Source organism: Etheostoma spectabile, chromosome 12 (assembly GCF_008692095.1).
Source record: "Etheostoma spectabile isolate EspeVRDwgs_2016 chromosome 12, UIUC_Espe_1.0, whole genome shotgun sequence".
In the NCBI taxonomy this organism is placed as follows: domain Eukaryota; kingdom Metazoa; phylum Chordata; class Actinopteri; order Perciformes; family Percidae; genus Etheostoma; species Etheostoma spectabile.
The window spans coordinates 21,907,546-21,927,026 of NC_045744.1; the positions used below are offsets into that span (position 1 = coordinate 21,907,546).

General features: G+C 42.5%; 1 protein-coding gene across 1 annotated transcript in view; it reads left to right on the forward strand.

Annotated features, from left to right (window-relative positions):
• The window catches only part of cntnap2b (contactin associated protein 2b), a 29,509-nt gene that overhangs the window by 7,040 nt on the left and 2,988 nt on the right, over positions 1-19,481 (forward strand). Inside the window, 24 exon segments of the mRNA XM_032532381.1 lie at positions 733-843; positions 2,270-2,463; positions 3,322-3,469; positions 4,238-4,441; positions 4,594-4,778; positions 5,691-5,834; positions 6,266-6,524; positions 7,097-7,246; positions 8,876-9,040; positions 9,973-10,032; positions 10,035-10,076; positions 10,355-10,474; positions 10,879-10,994; positions 11,857-11,941; positions 12,716-12,872; positions 13,377-13,489; positions 13,624-13,794; positions 14,083-14,301; positions 15,513-15,749; positions 16,333-16,566; positions 17,186-17,316; positions 17,629-17,722; positions 18,667-18,897; positions 19,006-19,080. Of these exon segments, the coding sequence (XP_032388272.1) occupies positions 733-843; positions 2,270-2,463; positions 3,322-3,469; positions 4,238-4,441; positions 4,594-4,778; positions 5,691-5,834; positions 6,266-6,524; positions 7,097-7,246; positions 8,876-9,040; positions 9,973-10,032; positions 10,035-10,076; positions 10,355-10,474; positions 10,879-10,994; positions 11,857-11,941; positions 12,716-12,872; positions 13,377-13,489; positions 13,624-13,794; positions 14,083-14,301; positions 15,513-15,749; positions 16,333-16,566; positions 17,186-17,316; positions 17,629-17,722; positions 18,667-18,897; positions 19,006-19,080 (3,645 nt within the window).

The window sequence follows — 19,481 nt, forward strand, 5'->3', positions numbered from 1 at the left end:
ACTCCGCCATCAGCCCATTCTTAATCATATTTTCAATTTAATGACAAAAAATGAAAAAAGACCATACTTAAAAAACAAAAAATACATATTATTTTAAATTGATAAAGCTTTGGCTATAATATAAATACAAACATTGTCATTAAATGTAATATAGGAGGATGGACAATAGTGCTCAAATTGCCAAATAAGAACAAGTATTTTCCTCACAAAGATCAGTGCGTGTTAAGGTTTTTTTCTATAATTTTCTGCTTGATACATGCTGGGGTTGTTGTTTTGTAATGCATATGAGGAAGCTCATTACCATACCCCGCACCTGTCACACACACACACACACACACACACACACAGAGCTGTGACCCTCCCCCCCCAAATCTCAATCTCATATCAATTCTGATGAATGTGTTGAGAACAAAGACACACACACTGCCTTGTGCTAAGAATTTGTCCAATTACAAGATAAAAAAGCCATTTTATCTGTTAATTGCCAAACTGCTGCTCAGCTTTTATCAAAACCAAATCAAAGTTACTGTTTTTATTTGTTATTTAAGGTTTGTTAAGAGGAATTAAAGACAAAGTTATGGTACTTTTATTCAACCAAATGTTGGACTTTAAACTTCTACCTGCTTGCGGTGCTAGAGGACAAGTCAGGGGAACACCAAAGTCAGCGGGCTTCTGACTTTATTGCTGACGATGTGCTGAACTTTGTCTTTTTTTTTGTCTTTTCTGGTTCAGGGAAATGTGAAGACAGCTTGGCCACTCCTCTCCCCTACAGCTCCTTCACCAGTTCATCTGTGTACGCACGAGGATGTGGAGCTGGTTACGCCAAACTCAATCGGAAACAAGGTATGCCTTCGTAATGGGACGTACTGTGTTGTTTCTGCTGTTGTGTGTGCACATGGGATCATATTCTAACAGAAAAGGCCCGCTCACACTTGGTCTTCAGAGCAGAGGGCTAGCAGAGGTTTGGCTGAAAACCAGTGTCACAAGATCAGGGATGTACTAAAGTGCAAGTCCTGAGCAGTTTTCGCTAATTTTGTTTTTTTTCAATTAATTAAGCAGCAAAAGACTGTATGTAAATGATCTGCAGCATTACTTTTTCTCAGAACTGCCCTGCTCCATCCCTAGGGGAGACTCTTGCTATAGACTCATAACTCAAGACACCCATTGGTGGAACCTCTCTGTCGTCATCTTGCTTTGGAAGCCAGAAATATGGTCTCATATGAACTGAAACAGAAGAACTGGTCTAATAGCAGTAAGGTCTAGATCCTTGACTGTATAATTAGTGGGCAGAGCATGTGTGACATCATCCATTGGTTTTAGGAGGTCTGCTATCCGTCGTCGAGTTTGCCGTTACGGACGCAGCCATCGCGGATGTGACGATTGTAGACGAGAGGGAGGAGTAGGGGAGGAGCCCTTACACTCTACGTTACGTTACACACTTTCTCTGGCAATCACATTATAGCCATGCCCTAAAACACCCCCTGCTTTATCACCAATTTTAAAATCAATGAGACCATAACAAAAAAAAAAATTAACATTCTGTGTTGCAGAAGACTTAAAACTAGCAATTTAGACCATAAACTCATTATGGAAATATTTACAGAGGTAGTAAATCAAGCGAGAAGTTGGTCACTTTCTCATAGACTTCTCCAGAAACTGACCTCCCATTGCAACCGCCTTGTCTCGCCCCCTGCTGGACATCAGACAGAATGCAGGTTTAAGGCACTTCTGCATTTGCAGCACTTCACCGAACCAGATGCTTTGTCTATTTACATACAGTCTATGGTCTCTAGACAGCTAAACTCATTGGACATTGGAACATTGTGCCAAGGGAGACAGTTTATTTTCTGCAACCCAGCTGGATTGTGGAATGTAATGATCATGCACAAATGATCACAGTCACCTCAAATAATTTTGACAGGCTTACTTAAAACCCCTACCTCTATTTTAGTGCTTAATACCTTCTCATGTAAACATCACAGAACAATGGTTAATGGCTTGAACTAAATTTATAATGGACTGTATAAAAGCATAAAATGGAATTTATTACCATATTATCAATGAAATTACAGTTGCCACTAGCAACAGTATAAAATAAGTGTTTATTGACACATATAAACAAAACAGGTATAGTGTCACCATATGGGACCTTAAGCTGAAGACATGACACTAACGATATCTTTGTTCTGAATGTTTTAGATCCATTTATTTCTTCTTCTTTTTCCATCTTGCAATCTTTCCCCCTGACCACCGACACCCACAAAACCAGGCTCTGGAGGATGGTCGCCCTTGGATACAGATCGTTACCAGTGGTTGCAGGTGGACCTGGGTTCTAGGAAGCAGGTGGTTGCCATAGCTACACAGGGTCGCTACAGTAGCTCGGATTGGACCAGCAAGTATCGGCTGCTTTACAGTGACACGCAGAAAAACTGGAGGCCGTATCTACAGGATGGAAACATCTGGGTGAGCGAGAATATCTGTATAGCTACCATATCTGTATCTGAAAACAGAATCGGAATCAGAATCAGCTTTATTTGCCAGGTATGAGGACAAAGAAGAGGATTTTTTCTTTGGAGCATCGTTACTCACACTGTGCTTACACATACAAAACAACCAAAACAAAAATATACACACTAATATATACACAATATATACATACTCTACACGAAAACAATATAGAGGCATGAGTGCAATGAAGAGTTCAATCAAATTATTTAAATGTGGGGCATAGTGCAAGGATACTGGGATAAATAGTATTATGTTATTGTATTACAATATGAACAGTTATGAACAGTATTAACATATGAACAGTTATGTATTAGGAAATGAGAATGATGAATAAATAAAAAAAATAACAAGTGAGATGTGACAATGGGAATGATGAATAATACTAAATAAGTGGAATAATAAGTGGAACCAGTGACCAGGTGCTGTAGAGACCGTGTTACTGGGTTATTGGCCAGAACTGAACCTGACACTGTGGGTCAGAAGTCAGCTGTTCATCAGAGAGGTGGCTTGTGGGTAGAAACTGTTCCTGAGTCTGTTGGTTTTGGCGTAAATGTAGGTAAAGCTAGATCAGGTAATACATAAATAACACTTAAAAACATTTTGTTCATTTGTTCCAACATTCATGATGCATTCAAACCTTTCACAAATAACTCGCTGCTGAATGTGCCCACGTGTCTAGTCTACTAGGAAAAATCTTTTAGTTACTGTACATTTCATTTTTTAATATCTAAAGTCAAACTGATTACAGTTATAATGATGATGGAGACCTTGATGCCAGATTATTATAGCATGTTTGCTTCTGTGTGTTATCAGACGTTTGAGGGGAACGTGAACAGTGAGGGAGTTGTTCGCTTTGAGCTGCAGCACGCCATCCTGGCGCGCTACATCCGCTTCATCCCAGTGGACTGGAGCAGGGAGGGACGCATCGGAGTACGCCTGGAGCTCTATGGCTGCTCATATTGTGAGTACAAATGAACAAGAGAGGGAAACCTGATCCTGCCGGCCAGCTATTCTGTTGTCCACTGTGTTTCATCATTGTCTATATAGTTATAATATACAGTTTCTGCTGCGTGACGTGGATTATCTAAGTGGCCTGTGGTGTGGAAATGAATGGTCGTCTGTCTGTGATAAACCAGGGCACATGCTTCCCACCCACTCTTCTTTTGGTTCTGTGTGTATATATACTTGAGGCCATATAACATTTTGTCTTATCAGAGACACATTTTTAGAAACAATTTTCAAATTCAAACTCTTACATAAAATGGAGGGTAGTACAATAGTACTGTAAGTACAGTAGGGAAGGATTTTAGACATTGCACGCGCCCCACCTAATCAGAATGATAAATGTGGGGCGCCTGGGGAGCTTACCTGGTTGTACATACGCCCCATCTACAGAGGCTCAGTCCTTGCTGCAGTGACCACGGGTTCGACACGCGGCCCTTCATGATAAAGGTGAACAATAAGTTGCTTCCTGTGTTTTTAATGTGTGAGTGTTTATTTTGGGACCCCTTGAAAATGAGATTATACATCTCAAGGTGTTCATCTGGATATAATAAATGTCTGCAGCATTTTATTTTTTGGTGTTAGCTTTGGTAACTTTGGTGCTTACTTCACAGGGTCCAGGAAGCAGGCACAGCCACCACATTTGACCATTTCTAGATCCCAGATCTGTGGGCAGAGAGCAGAATTTTTGTAACTTTTCAAAGACCTAATTTTATTTTTCTTCCAGGGGCCGATGTGATCAGTTTTGATGGCCATGGTGTCATCCCCTACCGCTTCAGGAGTAAGAAGATAAAGATTGCGAAGGACGTCATCTCTCTTAAGTTCCGAACCACGGCGGCAGACGGGGTCCTACTCCACGGAGAGGGACAGCAGGGAGACTACATTTCCCTGGAGCTCAGCAGGGCAAGACTGCAGCTCAGCCTCAACTTAGGTAGGCTTCTCTAAAGTCTGTGTTCTCGCTAGAGACAGCCCATGCTCTTCTGTTGAAGTTCCATTCCATGAAATCATCTACTGCTGTCAGAAAGGACATGGTAGACATTTACAACCTGTTCCTGTCTATGTGATCTGCTTGCTTTTCTCCAGGCAGTAACCAGTACGGATCCATTCAAGGGCACACCTCTGTGACCAGTGGGAGCTTACTAGATGACGACCACTGGCACTCAGTTGTCATAGAGCGTTACCGCAGGAACGTCAACTTCACCCTGGACCATCACACTCAGCAGTTCAGGACCAATGGAGAGTTTGACCACCTGGACCTGGACTATGAGGTAAAGGCTCCCTCGCTGTCAAGCATTTTCATCATCTCAGCCTCATGTCACGACCCTGGGACTCTGCTCCCTGTGAGTTATAGAGATCCTAAACTAACGTGAAAGTACATGTGTACATGGTGTGTGAAGTTAGTCTCTGTAAAGACCTTGATCCACATTTAAACAATGAAACAACTAAACCTGTGTGTGTGTGTGTGGTGTGTGTGTGTGTGTGTGTGTGTGTGTGTGTGTGTGTGTGGTGGTTGTGTGTGTGTGTGTGTGTGTGGTGTGTGTGTGTGTGTGTGTGGTGTGGTGTGTGTGTGTGTGTGTGTGTGTGTGTGTGTGTGTGTGTGTGGTGTGGTTTGTGTGTGTGTGTGATGGTGTGAGTGATGTTGACTGATAGTGATGTTGGGGTGATGCTTGACCACATAACAATTTTATCTTTTAGAATAGATGGGAAAAAACCATCAAAGCTGCTGGCCGGATGATCTTTAACCCCAAAGTGTGATGATAGGACTGTCGTCTTAACTCTTATTTCAGAAGATATCCTGCCTTAAGGGCTAGTGGAGTGCACAAAATGCGTTAGAGTGTACAACCTCTACTTTGGAAGTCTTTACTTTAACTGAAGCAGTTGTTGTGACTGATATTTACGGCAGGTTTACAGATGAAAACATTGGACCTCCAGTGCAACATTCTGAAAGAACACAAGTACAAAATTTAAAGTTTTGTCTGGCTGAGACAATACAATAAATATGTCAGTTACAGTTACATTTTCAGTCCGTGTTTATTTTGTTTTAATGTTGCATTTTCAATTAAAAGCTAATTATCTAGTGATGTTTGTGTGTGTTGGTCACCGTACAACAATTAACACACCAGTACAGTAGGATCAATGTCATTCCCTCCATGTCGTTGTGCTCTGCTGTGTGTCCTCAGATCAGTTTCGGAGGACTGCCTGTATCAGCCAAGCCAAGCTCTGGAGGCAAAGATAACTTTGTGGGATGCATGGAGGGGATCACCTACAACGGAGACAACATCACTAATCTGGTCCGCAGGAAGAAGGTGGACACCTCCAGCTTCGTAAGACAACTCTCTCTGGCTCTGTGTGTGTGTGTGTAGTGTGTATTGTGATCTGTCTTCAGAGTAGAAAAATGGCTTCGCAGAGTAACAGTGAAAACACATCGGGTGTGCCAGCATCGCGTAACGCCCACAAAGTGTACATATGTGCCTGACTGCGTGCCTGGCCATTCAGACGCGTATTTCTCTGCGCCGGTCACAAAGCGATCCTTCTCCTCTCGGCTCTCTCGGATACAAAGAGACCGGATGAGTGGGTGTGGTAACTGTAGCCTTTACTAGACGTGCAAGACTAGACAAGCCTACTGCTAATAATTAAGGCTCTGGTAAAATAGTGTTTCCGTCAAATCTGTCTTCTCTCTCTTCTCTCTCTCTCTCTCTCTCTCTCTCTCTCCTCTCTCCTCTCCCTCTCTCTCTCTCTCTCTCTCCCACTGTAGCGTAACCTGACATTTTCGTGTGCTGAGTCCAACTCCTTCTCCGTCTTCTTCAACTCCACGTCCTTCCTGCGGCTGCCGGGTCAGAGTGACAGCGACACTCTGTCAGTCAGTCTGTCTTTCAGGACGTGGAACCCCAACGGGCTGCTGATGTTCACGGCGCTGGCTGACGGCTGGGTGGAGGTGGGACTGACGGAGGGCAAGATCACCGTCTTCATGAATGTGACACAGAAGAAGAACACACGCATTGACATCTCATCAGGTGAGCTCGGCTCATTGGGACCACCTCAGAATGGACGTTCAGGAGCTCTTAGTTTAATTCACGTGTCAAACTCAATGCCCGAGGGCCAAATCCGGCCTTTCACAGATTTTGATGCGGCCCGCATATCAATTTAGGTTCACAATAAATTTAAAAAGTCGCTTTTTCCAATATTTTTCTCGGTTTTCTGACGTTTTTGTCAATTTTTCTGAAGTTTTGGTGACTTTTCCAACTATTTTTTGTCAGTTTTCCCAACATTTTTGTCAGTTTTTCCAACATTTTGGGCTTTTTTAATTCATTTTTTCCTAACTTTTTTAGGGCTTTATGTTGACCAAACATATAGTGAGAAGACTATACAAGACGTGTAATGCCACAGTACTTTTTCAATTTAATAAAAGCATGTCAAGAAACTATAGATGTCTGGCTCTTGATGTGATTCTCATTTTCCAGTGTGGCCCTGAGTGAAATTAAGTTTGACACTCCTGGTTTAATTAATGGTCACTGTTTGTTGCTTTCCTCAGTTGTTGCTATGTTAATCTTTAAGTTTATAGACTGATCTGTGTTTTTCCCTGCAGGTTCAGGTCTGAATGATGGCCAGTGGCACAGTGTGCATCTGAACGCATTGGAGAACTATGCTATGCTGACAGTCGATGGAGACGAGGCATCCACAGTCAGAACGGCCATCCCCATCCAGATCCAGACCGGAGGAAGCTACTACTTTGGAGGTAATTCCTCAAAAAGAGAACCAACCATCCAAGTAACGTGTACGTTTCATGAAAAGGTGGCAGTGAAGGATATTTTTTTATTTTCAGGCAGTGAATCATGTAATCCATGTAATCTACACACTTTACAATGAAAGCAATACAAACACACAGTATGAAGAAGCAGCATTGATAGGAGTGTAAAGTAAAACGGTTACAAACAACAACAACAACAACAACAACAACAACTGGGCATTACGGTTCTAGTACGACCAGGGGCGTGAATAACAACACACACTGAAAAGAAATCTCCCTCATGGGACAATAAATATCGATCTGTCTATCTAACCTGACACCACAGATGTTTTTATTTATTGCACAGAACCATCTGAGAAGCCGTCATTGGAAACGGTTTGCAAAAGAGAGGCACTTTTAGAAAAAACAATACCTGGCAGGTGATGGGATCCCATAAACCAGGGTTCCTGCAGGGCCTCAAAAGTATTAAGTCTTGAATTTAGTATTTTAAAAATTTGGCGTTAAAAGTTCCTGTATTTTTATGGTAGGATTAAATAAATACTGTAACGTCATAAATAAATATTTTATGTAGGTAACGTTTGAATTTACTTTATTGTATTTTTAGTTAAATGGCATAAGAACTCTAAATAAAACAAATATTTTATACATTGTATGTTATAAGAATACAAACACACCTTTGTTACTTGATAAATACTTATTTTTCAGGCTTAAACTCCTTTTCAATTGTATGGCCATGAAGTTGGCATCTAATTTAATCCTAGGTGGTATTAAAAAGGTCTTAAAAAGCCTTGAATTTAACTTGAAGAACCCTGGGGCTTCCCTCACAATTGCCGTTGTTGTTTTTTAAGGAAACAATCACGCCCTGTCACACACACCCAAACCATACCCGTAGCTGCCAGTAGATCTTCACTGGATATGGATTAGTTTGATTCACTGCTGTCCGGACACTAACGCATTACTTACTACTTACAAGCCTAGTCTCGCTTTGCCGGACCTTCCTCTACAGCGCTGCGGAGGAGGGTCCGGCTAGTCCACACACCATTCCGGGGTAGGAGGAAAAAACTGCTCTGGTTTATTGGCATTTCTCTAACCAATCACAATCGGCAATGGTGCTATGGCAAAATAGCCTCTGGAAGGAGCTTGTGGACGTTCTAAGGTTGTTCTAGTTGTACAACAGAAAACTCCGATTGGACAGATAGTCTAGCTGTCTGGATTTACCCTGCAGAGACCTGAGGAGCAGTTAACCATAGTCCTCAGAAATCCATCCGAGTTTAGAACGCCAACACAAAGAAAGCGGAAGGTGACGGACATCCGGCCGAATTTCCGGCGGAAAAAATGTAATGCTGGAAATAAAACACCTTTGATTCAGATTACTTAAAGCCTGACAAGATGGATTTTGGTGTAATATATGACCTTGTACGGCAGCTGTAGTCTCGCAATATTACGAGCTCACGCGACATTCCAGCTGCGTCTCAAGGTAAGGGGATGACATGGAGTGAAAGAAACATGCAGATCCAAAAACTTTTCATTGTCTAGAACAGCAAAGAGTTTATCCTATCAGGTTTTCTACAGTGGTTGTAATAATTGCCTTTGACCTCCTCCGCTTTTTTTCTCCAGGCAACTTTCTGCCCACCACCACCCGATCCCTTCAGCGCTCCTTCCAGGGCTGCATGCAGATGATCCACATAGACGACCATCTGGCCGACCTCAGGGCTGTGGAGCAGGGCCTCATTGGAACCTTTGAAAATGTCAGCCTGGATATGTGCGGCATTATAGACAGGTAAACAAGTCAGTCCCAATGATATGCCTCGAAGCAGAGGTCCGGGGTTCGAATCCGACCTGTGACAGTTTCCTTCATGTCTTCCTCCTCTGCTATGCTATGAGCTGGATCAGGGATTTTCTTGTTTATTTTTTGTTTGTTAACTCTTTAATGGTGTTTTTGTTCATCTGTTCAGATTATTCTAATATTCAATTTCTTCCTACCCCATTTGAACAGTTTGTTGCTTGTATGTTGTCGAGGATCCCGTTTGTTTTTTTTGTTTCGTATTGCTTATGTGGGCTTTGTGTTTGGATTTTTTAAAGGTCCCATGGCATGAAAATTTCACTTCATAATATTTTTAATGTTAAAATGAGGTACCCCAGTGGCTAAAAATGGTGATAGGTGTAAACCAAGCCCTGGGTATCCTGCTCTGCCTTTGAGAAAATGAAAGCTCAAGTGGGCCGATCTGGGATCTGGCCCCTTATGAGAGAGAGACATCATGGCTTTCAAACAAGCAAAGTGGCAGTTGGTCAAGGCCACACCCCTCACCCTCCACCTTGCCCCCCCCCCCCCCCCCCCTGTCCACCTCAATAGCATTTAAAGCTGCAGGCACAGAAATGGCACGTCCTAAGGAAAGCTCATTGTGGGACTGGTTCTGGTGGCTGTAATTCTGCATAAAGGCTGAATTTTGTGAAAGAGACTTCAGATACAGTATTAGGGGACCCCTAAGGTCTATATAAAAGCATTCAAAAAACACCATGTTATGGGACCTTTAACATCTTCAATAATTTGACTAAATACAAAATGAATACAATAAAATGAAAGAGAAAGCACAGGCTGTGTGGGCAGTTTAGGTGCTTCACAGAATGTGTTGTGGATTAGAAACTGGTCCTTGCTGTGTTCTGCCTGTGGTCACACGAGTTTCCTTCCATGTCCATCTGTGTGTGATGTCAGGGTGTTCCTAATTACTGTGAGCACGGTGGCCGCTGTTCTCAGACGTGGGATACATTCAGCTGCACTGTAGCGGCACTGGATACACTGGAGCTACCTGCCATACGTGTAAGTTACACACCAACACACACACACACACAACACACACACACACACACACACCACACACACACACACACACACACACACACCACACACACACCACACACACACACACACACACACACACACACACCACACACACACTCACACACACACACACAAAATTATTTGCTGTACCTCATTTGGCCTGCTACTGCTTCTGAATTTCACGAAGGAGAGGATGAGCAGGATCATTGAGGATCTGATCCGTCTTACGTCTGCTGAGCTGTGTGTCTCCTCTCTAGCGATGTTTCAGCAGTCCTGTGAGGAGTATAAGCACCAGGGGAAGAGCTCCGGGAGCTACTGGATTGACCCAGATGGCAGTGGATCTATTTCCCCCTTTAAAGTCAGCTGTGACATGACAGGTGAGATGTCACTGTGTGATTTGGGTGTAGGATTAATTCAAACTTTCATTTTCTCATTCCCTTCTGGGTAAGACGGCAAAGAAAAAAGACCAGAATAGTTTTTTCTGTCAATGCTTGCTTCAGAATTTTTGCACAAACTATAGTTCTGCTTCCAACACTTGTTGTCTTTTGCAGTTATGCTTTTTACACTCCACAAAAGGTCTTGTATGTCGGTTTGTAAATCAGTCAAGACCGTGTTTGTGAACATAACGCTGTGGTCTGGAAAACAACATCTGTCATTCAGTTTTTCTCTATATATATTGTAAGAGTTATTATGCATGTGCTAACATTTTGTGTAGTGCAAATTAATCTTTGCTGAAGGAGGTGTGTAGTCTATTGAATGTATTTTTTTTCTTGTCTTTTAGAGAAAAAGGTTTGGACCGTGCTGAAGAACAACCTCACCCCCCAGACATCCGTCACCAGTGCAGACCAGGAGGGGAAGGCAGTGCTGCAGATCACTTACAACGTGACTGATGAACAGGTACACAATAACTACACAGCCTGCTGCACACTTTGTTTGCTTGTGGTCAGAGTGGAGCACTTGGAGTTTGTGAAGTGAAAGCGTGGTTTCTTCCCCTGAAAATCTCTCCTTCCTGCTTAGAAAATCTGCCATCATAATAGCAATGTACAAAGTAGGGGTGCAAGATTCAGAAAATATCAAGATTCGATTTAATATAAATTTTTAGGCTCAAGATTTGATCAAAAATCGATCAATTCGATTTAAATGTAGTACTTTTCCCGTGTGTTAGTATACATGCCATTACAAAATGAAAAGAACTAAAAAAATATAGGTATGAATCTATTTTTGGAATTCTATGAATGGATTTTTAATCTTGGATCGCAATACGAATGTGAATCAAATTTTTTTTTTATTTGTTTTTGTTTTTTTGCACACCCTTAGCCAAGGTAAAAATGCACCTGGCTTTTAAAGGAAATGGGAGATGACACTGGTTTATTGCATCTTACGCCCAAAACACACCTATAAATTAATTAAGACACTAAATACAACCCTTTTGAATGATGCGCCTGGCGCATGGACCCTTTTTTCCGCCGTTAAACTAGCAATTGTGTATTCGTACATGCCCTGAACACGCCCGGCACTTCACATCACACGCATATATCGTTAAAATAAGGCCCTAGATGTTAATCAACACATTTTTTTATGTATTGTAATCAACTGCAAATAATTGCCACTAATTGCGTGCGTGCGTGCGGGGCGTGCGTGCGTGCGTGCGTGCGTGGTGCGTGGTGGGCGTGCGTGCGTGCGTGGTGCGTGCGGTGCGTGCGTGCGTGGTGCGTGCGTGCGTGCGTGGTGTGTGTGCGTGCGTGTGTGTGGTGTCCAGGTGTTGTCAGTCACCAGCAGTGCAGCGTACTGTGACCAGTATGTAGCCTACGCCTGTCGCATGTCTCGTCTACTCAACACTCCTGGTAAAGTATCCCTCCTCTCAGTCACTACTCTAACTATTTATAGGAATATCGGAAGAGGCGTGCTTGGGGTGTAACCCTGCTCCCGAATCTAGGCTAGGTAGCTTTTAATTTTTTTATTAGTTATTTATTGATCCCCAGAGGGGAAATTACAATTTACACTCTGTTTTTGTTTGAAATTACTACAGATAGGCCTGAATAACACACACACACACACACACACACACACACATACACATACATATGCTCAGGACCTATTCATGCACAAATGGAGAGATGTCAGTGAGTGGGCTGTCAGTGCTGAACCAGCGCCCTGAGCAGTTGGGGGGTGGGGGGGGTGTGGCACATTGCCTTGCTCAAAAGCACCTGGCAGCGCCCAGGAGCTTTATTAATCATGGAGGTTAGATAGGGGGAGTCACAAGTGAGCGGCGTAGGGAATTAGGATCAGGGAAGCCACACAGATTTTCAACTGTAGCTGTATGTGTGATGGTCTGCATGGTTTGGATCCTGTATTGTTGAGTATTTTTGTATTTCTCTAGGTACAAGCTTGTTTTCTTGTAGCTACTGTAGATTGCTACTACAGTGCACATAGTTCTGACTATTTATCCTCTTGTGGCTCATAAAAGCATTTAGAGGCCACATATGGTTTTGATGTGATTCAGTTGTACAGTATATCATAGTACTAATATTTTCAAATCAAAGCCTCAAATGTGACTTCAGAATTGATCTAATGAAAGTGAAGGTATGATGACTTCACGCTGTTGGTTTGACTCCCAGACGGCGTCCCATTTACCTGGTGGGTAGGAAGAGCCAATGAGAGGCATTCTTACTGGGGGGGTTCAGGACCAGGGATACAGAAGTGTTCCTGTGGTATCGAACACAACTGTACTGACGCCAAACACTACTGCAACTGTGACGCCGACCTGCGCAATTGGTGAGTGGGCCACTGCTCAGCAGCTGGGCGGCTTCTTATATTTTACCTAGCTACTGTAAGTGCTATGAAAAAGCAGTCAGCACTCTCCGCAGGACAATTAGGATGGAAAAGAAAAACCTCTAACATATGCACATAATAAATGTCTTGATGTATTTACTTAAAATAGTTCTTCGTATGCACAGTTTAATGATGCAGTAGACAGTTTTAGCCTATAAGTTGGCCGTGTTTTCAAATAAGTGGTTTCAGCTATGAATATAGTTTTATTTATAAAATCTGAGTGATTGGCTACTTGTGTTTCTGCCCTTCTAGACTCTACTATAAAGCTCTTTCTACTGGTGTTGCTGCATGCCTAAATCTAATCAATGTAGTCAGTAAGGTCATAACAGACTCAGGGTGTAAAAATATTACAGTATATTTTATATAATATATTTTACTTGGAAATTTGTTGTGTGTGTGTGTGTGTGTGTGTGTTGTGTGTGTGTGTGTGGTGTGTGTAGGAGGGAGGATGGGCTGTGTGGTGTATAAAGTTTGCCAGTTTATAGGTGGTGGTTGGTGATATAGCAGAGCTGGATCTGAGGCCAAACTGACTATAGGGCCACTCAAATGCCATGGCGACCGTGAGTGGCTTTCTCTTTCACTCACACACACACACACAAACACACATTCAGCTTTAACCACAGACTATGAGATACTTCATACCATCAGAGAAATGTTAGTATTTTTATCGATGTCCTGCTGTTGTTTTCTGAAGGGAACTTCTGGAACGCAGCGTCCTTCGCCAGCCCCGCCTCCTTCCTCCACTTCCCTTCCTTCAGAGGAGAAACCAGCACCGACATCTCCTTCTACTTTAAGACTTCGTCCACTCATGGAATCTTTCTTGAGAACCTGGGAACCACCGACTTCCTTCACATTGAACTCCGAGGTATTTCTGTTTCTGTAACCTGCACAAGATTTTGGAGTTGCTTGAGGATAATTAAAACACTGCTAGTTGAGATACGAGTTAAGTCAAAATATGTTTCTGTGTTCAATGACTAAGACATGTAAGCAGGTTAGTTATCTCAGAATAAGGTTTTATTTGGACATGTTTGTTAAAGGGATTAATGCTCACTGATGAAAGAAGGAGAAAAATTCAGAACAAAGCGCTTTACAGTAAATAAAGAAATGTAAACGTACAATGTAAACTATTTGATGTTGATCGCGTTGCTCCCAGGAGGCTCTGTGGTCCTCTTCTCTTTTGACGTTGGCAGAGAGCGGGTGGAGCTCAGCGTCCACTCGCCGGTGCCTCTAAATGACGACCAATGGCATCGCGTGGAGGCTGAGAAGAACATCAAGGAGGCGGTTCTGCAGCTTAATGGACACTACAGAGAGATCAGACCCATGCCCCCACAGGGACACACAAAACTGGAGTTCTACAGTGACCTATATGTCGGTAAGACACACATACACACCCAGTGGTGGAATGTAACCAAGTACCATTTTATGCTACTTTATAACTTTTTATTCCACTACAGCTTTAGTCACTTTTCAGATGACAGTTTTTCATCCCTTTTTTTTGTGATAAACGGAAGGATGAAGTGTTACTTTGTGTTTTTAAAAAGCCTCTTAGATCAACTGGGAAATGCATCGTCACAGAGCTGAAAACAGGGCTGTTTGTCTGACGCCATGAAAAGTTTGCTTTTTAGAGACAACGACGCTACCAACATATGATGACCTTATAGAATATGATGCATTGCTGGAGATTAAACTACTGAACAGTATATAAAGGAGTTAAAATGAGCAAAACCTTAAACATCTACTCCAGTAAAATGCAACACACACATTAATGCAACAGTAAGATTAATCTAGAAACCTCAGATAGAAGAGGAAAACACTGATGGGGACATTTTACTGCACAATGAGTGCTTACTTTGATACTTTGAGTACATTTTACTACAAATACTTTCATAGGTTTTAAAAGTTTTTTTTGTACACTGTGGTATTACTACTTTTACTTAAAAGAGATAGTTTGCTGATTAAAATCCAGCTCTGTGTCATGGTGCTATAATAGTGACTATTTTTGGCGTCCCTCTGTGGCCGCAGTGCAAGGAGCTTGAAACATCGGAGTTTGGCTGAGATCTGCCGGATGGCGCTTCTGTTTAATTCGGCAGACCGCTGCCTGGAGATCTTGCCATGGGAAACCAAACACCGCTCATCTGCCCACACTGCCATGACACAGAGCAAGTTTTAAATTGGCAAAGTTTCCCTTTCAGTAAAATATTCCTCCTGTCTTTAGGTTGTATCAGCAGAGATCTTAAAGTGTTGAATAATGCTAACTCCCTGGGACGTAAAGACTCTGACTAGATGTTCCAAAACCACATCAGGGAGTCCCACTGGGATACTTGCGGAATGATCATGGTGGCCCCTCTAATGTTTTAACTTCAAAACATGATCAACAAACTGTGTACTGTGTACCAGTTAATGATAACAACGTATGTCTGTGTAACTACAATGTTTGTCGTGGTGAGAAGTGTCTGTGCTGGACGCCCCTGAGTGTTAGAATGATTCACACAACTGCTAATGAGCCGGTGGCTGTTCAGTGTGAATGAAACCGCTTCAGTGCTCTGCTCTAACTACTGCTATGCTTCATGTCTTATGTCCAAGGTGCCTCGAGTGGTCAGAGGGGTTTCCTGGGCTGCATGCGGGCTCTGAAGATAAATGGTGTGACCTTTGACCTGGAGGATAGGGCGAAGGTAACTCCAGGGGTGAATCCAGGGTGCCAGGGCCACTGCAGCAGCTACAGGATGCACTGCAAGAACGGAGGGAAGTGTGTGGAGCAGTACAATGGCTACGCATGCGACTGCTCCCTCACGGCATATGACGGACCCTTCTGCACCGATGGTACAGCCCCCAGCATGAATGGGATTAGAGTAGATGATGGCATTTACATTGGATGATGTATTTCAATTCAATTTGATGCAGCAATGAGTGATCGACACTTTGAATAGATAGATAGATAGATAGATAGATAGATAGATAGATGATAGATAGATAGATAGATAGATAGATGTTTATTGATCCCAAGAAAAAAATGGGTTACAGCAGCAAAATCAGTCACAAAGCACAGAATATGAATATAAATGAAATCCTAGGAAAAATATACATACATACAACATACATGAAATAATAATATGAATAAAATAAATGAACAAATATTTGAATATGTACAGGATGGGAAAACAAAATGTGAAACTGCTTAAATAATATGCTAAAATGAAAATGTAGAGATGTAAATAAACCAATGTATGTGCAGGTTGCACTTATTACAGTAGTGTGGTGTCCAAAAGTCTTATCTAGCCCCCAGTGATAAAAAGTGTTATTGCCTGTGGTATGAATGATTTTCTGAAGCGGTCCGTGCGGCATCGAAGCTGTCGGAGCCTCTTGAAGATGTTTTAATGACCCTTCCTTCGTCTGTGTGTGCTAGATGTAGGCGGCTACTTTGAGACGGGAACCCTGGTGCGTTATGACTTCCTGCCAGAGGCGAGCGCTTCTGCCTTGCAGGAAGTGAGGAGCCTATCAGGTGTTGGTGTTCCGAGTGAGGCCAACTTGACTCAGGAGGAGCTGGTGTTCAGCTTCAGCACCTCCAGCGCTCCCAGCATCCTGGTTTACATCAGCTCTAGAACTCAGGACTACCTCGCTGTGGTGCTCAGGCACAACGGTGGGTTCATCAACCTTTTATATTTGTTACTATAAGAATAACCTTTTAACGGAGAGGTATGCCAATGTTCGTATGCGTGCGCCGTGTTACTGCAGATTTTCGTTTGTCTACTTTGGCTCCTAGCAGACATACTTCTGGGCATAGTGATACATCCTCATTTAATATTCCACATAACATCTTTTGAACTCCTTCCTAAAATATTCTAATTTCTGTGCAGTACCATAACATATTATGTAATAAAGTTCCTCTTTCTCCACAGCCATGCCAGAACGAGTCTGCCATTTTTGGGTTCATTTTATTTAGCTTCTGAGGAGTAAAATATGTACAGTGTAAAATCTTCATCTGAATTGAAAAAGTTTATATCTAACCTTTTTTGATAAATAACTTGAATATCTAATTAGATTTGATCAAATTCTGTTATATTATTATCCTGTGTGAAAACATACTTTGTGGTGTTGGTGTGTGTGTGTGTGTGTGTGTGTGGGGGTGTGTGTGTGTGTGTGTGGTGTGTGTGTGTGTGTGTGTGTGTGTGTGGGTGTGTGTGTGTGTGTGTGTGTGTGTGTGGTGTGGTGTGTGTGTGTGTGTGTGTGTGTGTGTGTGTGTGTGTGTGGTTTTCCAGGCACCCTCCAGATCCGCTACAGCTTGGGGGCTACAGAACCTTACACCATAGATGTTGACCACCGTAACATGGCCAACGGACAGCCACACTCTGTCAACATAACTAGGCACCTAAGGGAGATACGACTACAGGTTAGTGCTTCCTGACATTAGTACCTGACACTGTTAAACCAAATACTTTGTGCTGCAAGTAAGTAGAAAAAAGTGGGTCAGTTTGCATTAAAGTACCGGTTCCATTTGCTTTTTTCTGAAAGTGAGATGTTTAGATGCATTTCAATACATACCAGTAGAGAAAACTAAGAATTGTAATTTTATTTTTTGATTAACTTGCCTTTTAAAGCCCAAACTGAAAGATGAACAGTTGTTGGTGGCAATGACAACAGAGCAGATCAAAGTTATTAGTTGGACTTGTAAGTGTTTCTTCCCTCCGCCCATATTCTGCAGCTGGACCACTACCCAGTGTCCACACACACCCTACCCGAGGCCTCCGACACCCAGTTCAACTTGGTCAAAAGTATCTTTCTTGGAAAGGTCTTTGGTAAGTGTGACCATAAGTGTAAGTGTTTGTTCTGGTTTCAGTTTGTAGTTTGGTTCTAGTCCAAGTAGTATTGACCAATGGCAGTTGACCAGGCTTGGGTTGAATGCATGTAACAGTCCGTATGGAGCGCAAAATAGACTGTATGCATCGGCCGAAATGCAGTCTTGGAATATCATCTGACGACAATTAAGCTTTTTAGTAGATTTTTTAAGTTTAGTTGCATGCATATACAGATATATGTTTATAGAGACATCTTCCAATTCCAACTCCATTCTCACGTCTCAAGTTGTTTTGGACCCAGCGCACGGAAGAGGAAGTCTCGGCCCGGATATCCTTTATCTGTTATCTAGATATCTTTTGGCACCCCCGGAACCCCAAAGGTTTTGGCCTTTGCCCCCAGAGGCTAAATCTTTGTCAGGCTGATAGCGGATGGGTTCCGAGATTGACAAATGATTCTCGGTTTGCACCTTGGTCCACCCGTCACCAGCCACAGCTTGTATTTTAAAGTGAGAATTGGAAGCCCACTGGAGAACAGGGTCACAGGATTTAGCCACAGAATTGTCTTGTCTTGAATTGTCCCCTTTCTGTAATTAGGCAATGGTTTAAACTGGCTTCCTGAATATTAAGTTACTGTTTTATGTTATAACAAAAACTTATCACATTTTAACAAAACATTTTACGTTATAAGAAGATAAGTTTGTATGTTGCGATTACATGAAAATATCTTGTCATAACGTGTAAAACATTGGTTTAAAACAATGTAATTAAACATTATGACATGATACTGATCTGTTTTCCTTTTTCTGGTGTGGCATCAATACACTTCCCTAGTTAAAAGGTAACATTGGGCTTAGAGTTTGGAAAGGGTTTCAGTTGCTTGGTTAGTTTTGCAACAGTTTAAAAGTGTTAAATAAGATAAAGCCTTTGTTGGGTCTTTCTTATAGAAACTGGACAGATCGACCCCATCCTAATCGAGCGCTACAACACGCCGGGCTTTGTGGGCTGTCTGTCGAGGGTTCAGTGGAACAGCGTGGCGCCGTTGAAAGCGGCGCTGCGCTCAGGACTGGCGGCACCCGTCAGCACCCATGGGATTCTGGTCCCATCTAACTGTGGAGCCTCACCCCTGACCATCTCCCCCATGGCCTCGGCTATGGACCCCTGGCACGTAGAAGCAGGTAGAGACACAGGCAGACAGATCATACAGTTTCATTTAACCTTTTCATGAGAACAAAGTCAACAACTTAAAGCATGAGTTCAAACAGATAACAAATGTTTGTCCACAGCTGGAGCTGTTTTTCCCTTTAATGAGGACGAGGCCAGTGGCGATGGAGTGGATCGCAACTCTGCCATAATTGGAGGTAAATCTCATTTCACTTCCAACTGGGTGGGGATGGTGCAGTGGATATGACTCAGGCCTTTGGTGTGGGAGATCCAGGTTTGAATCCCACTGCAATCTATCAACCAATGTGTCCCTGAGCAAGACCCTTAACCCCGTGTTGCTCCAGAGGCGTGTGACCTCTGACATACAGTATATAGCAATTGCTAGTCTTTGAATAAAAAGCGTCAGCTAAATGACATGTAATGTAATGGAACTACCATGTCTGAGAGCTGCAGCTTAGAACCGTCCTTAAAACTGTTAAAACCTAATGAGTAGGGATGCCGCTAACAGTTTCATTAGTTGCGGATTGATCTGTTGGTAATTTTTCTTGATTCATTGATTAGTTGTGTGTCTACAAAATGTCAGACAAGTGTTTAAAAA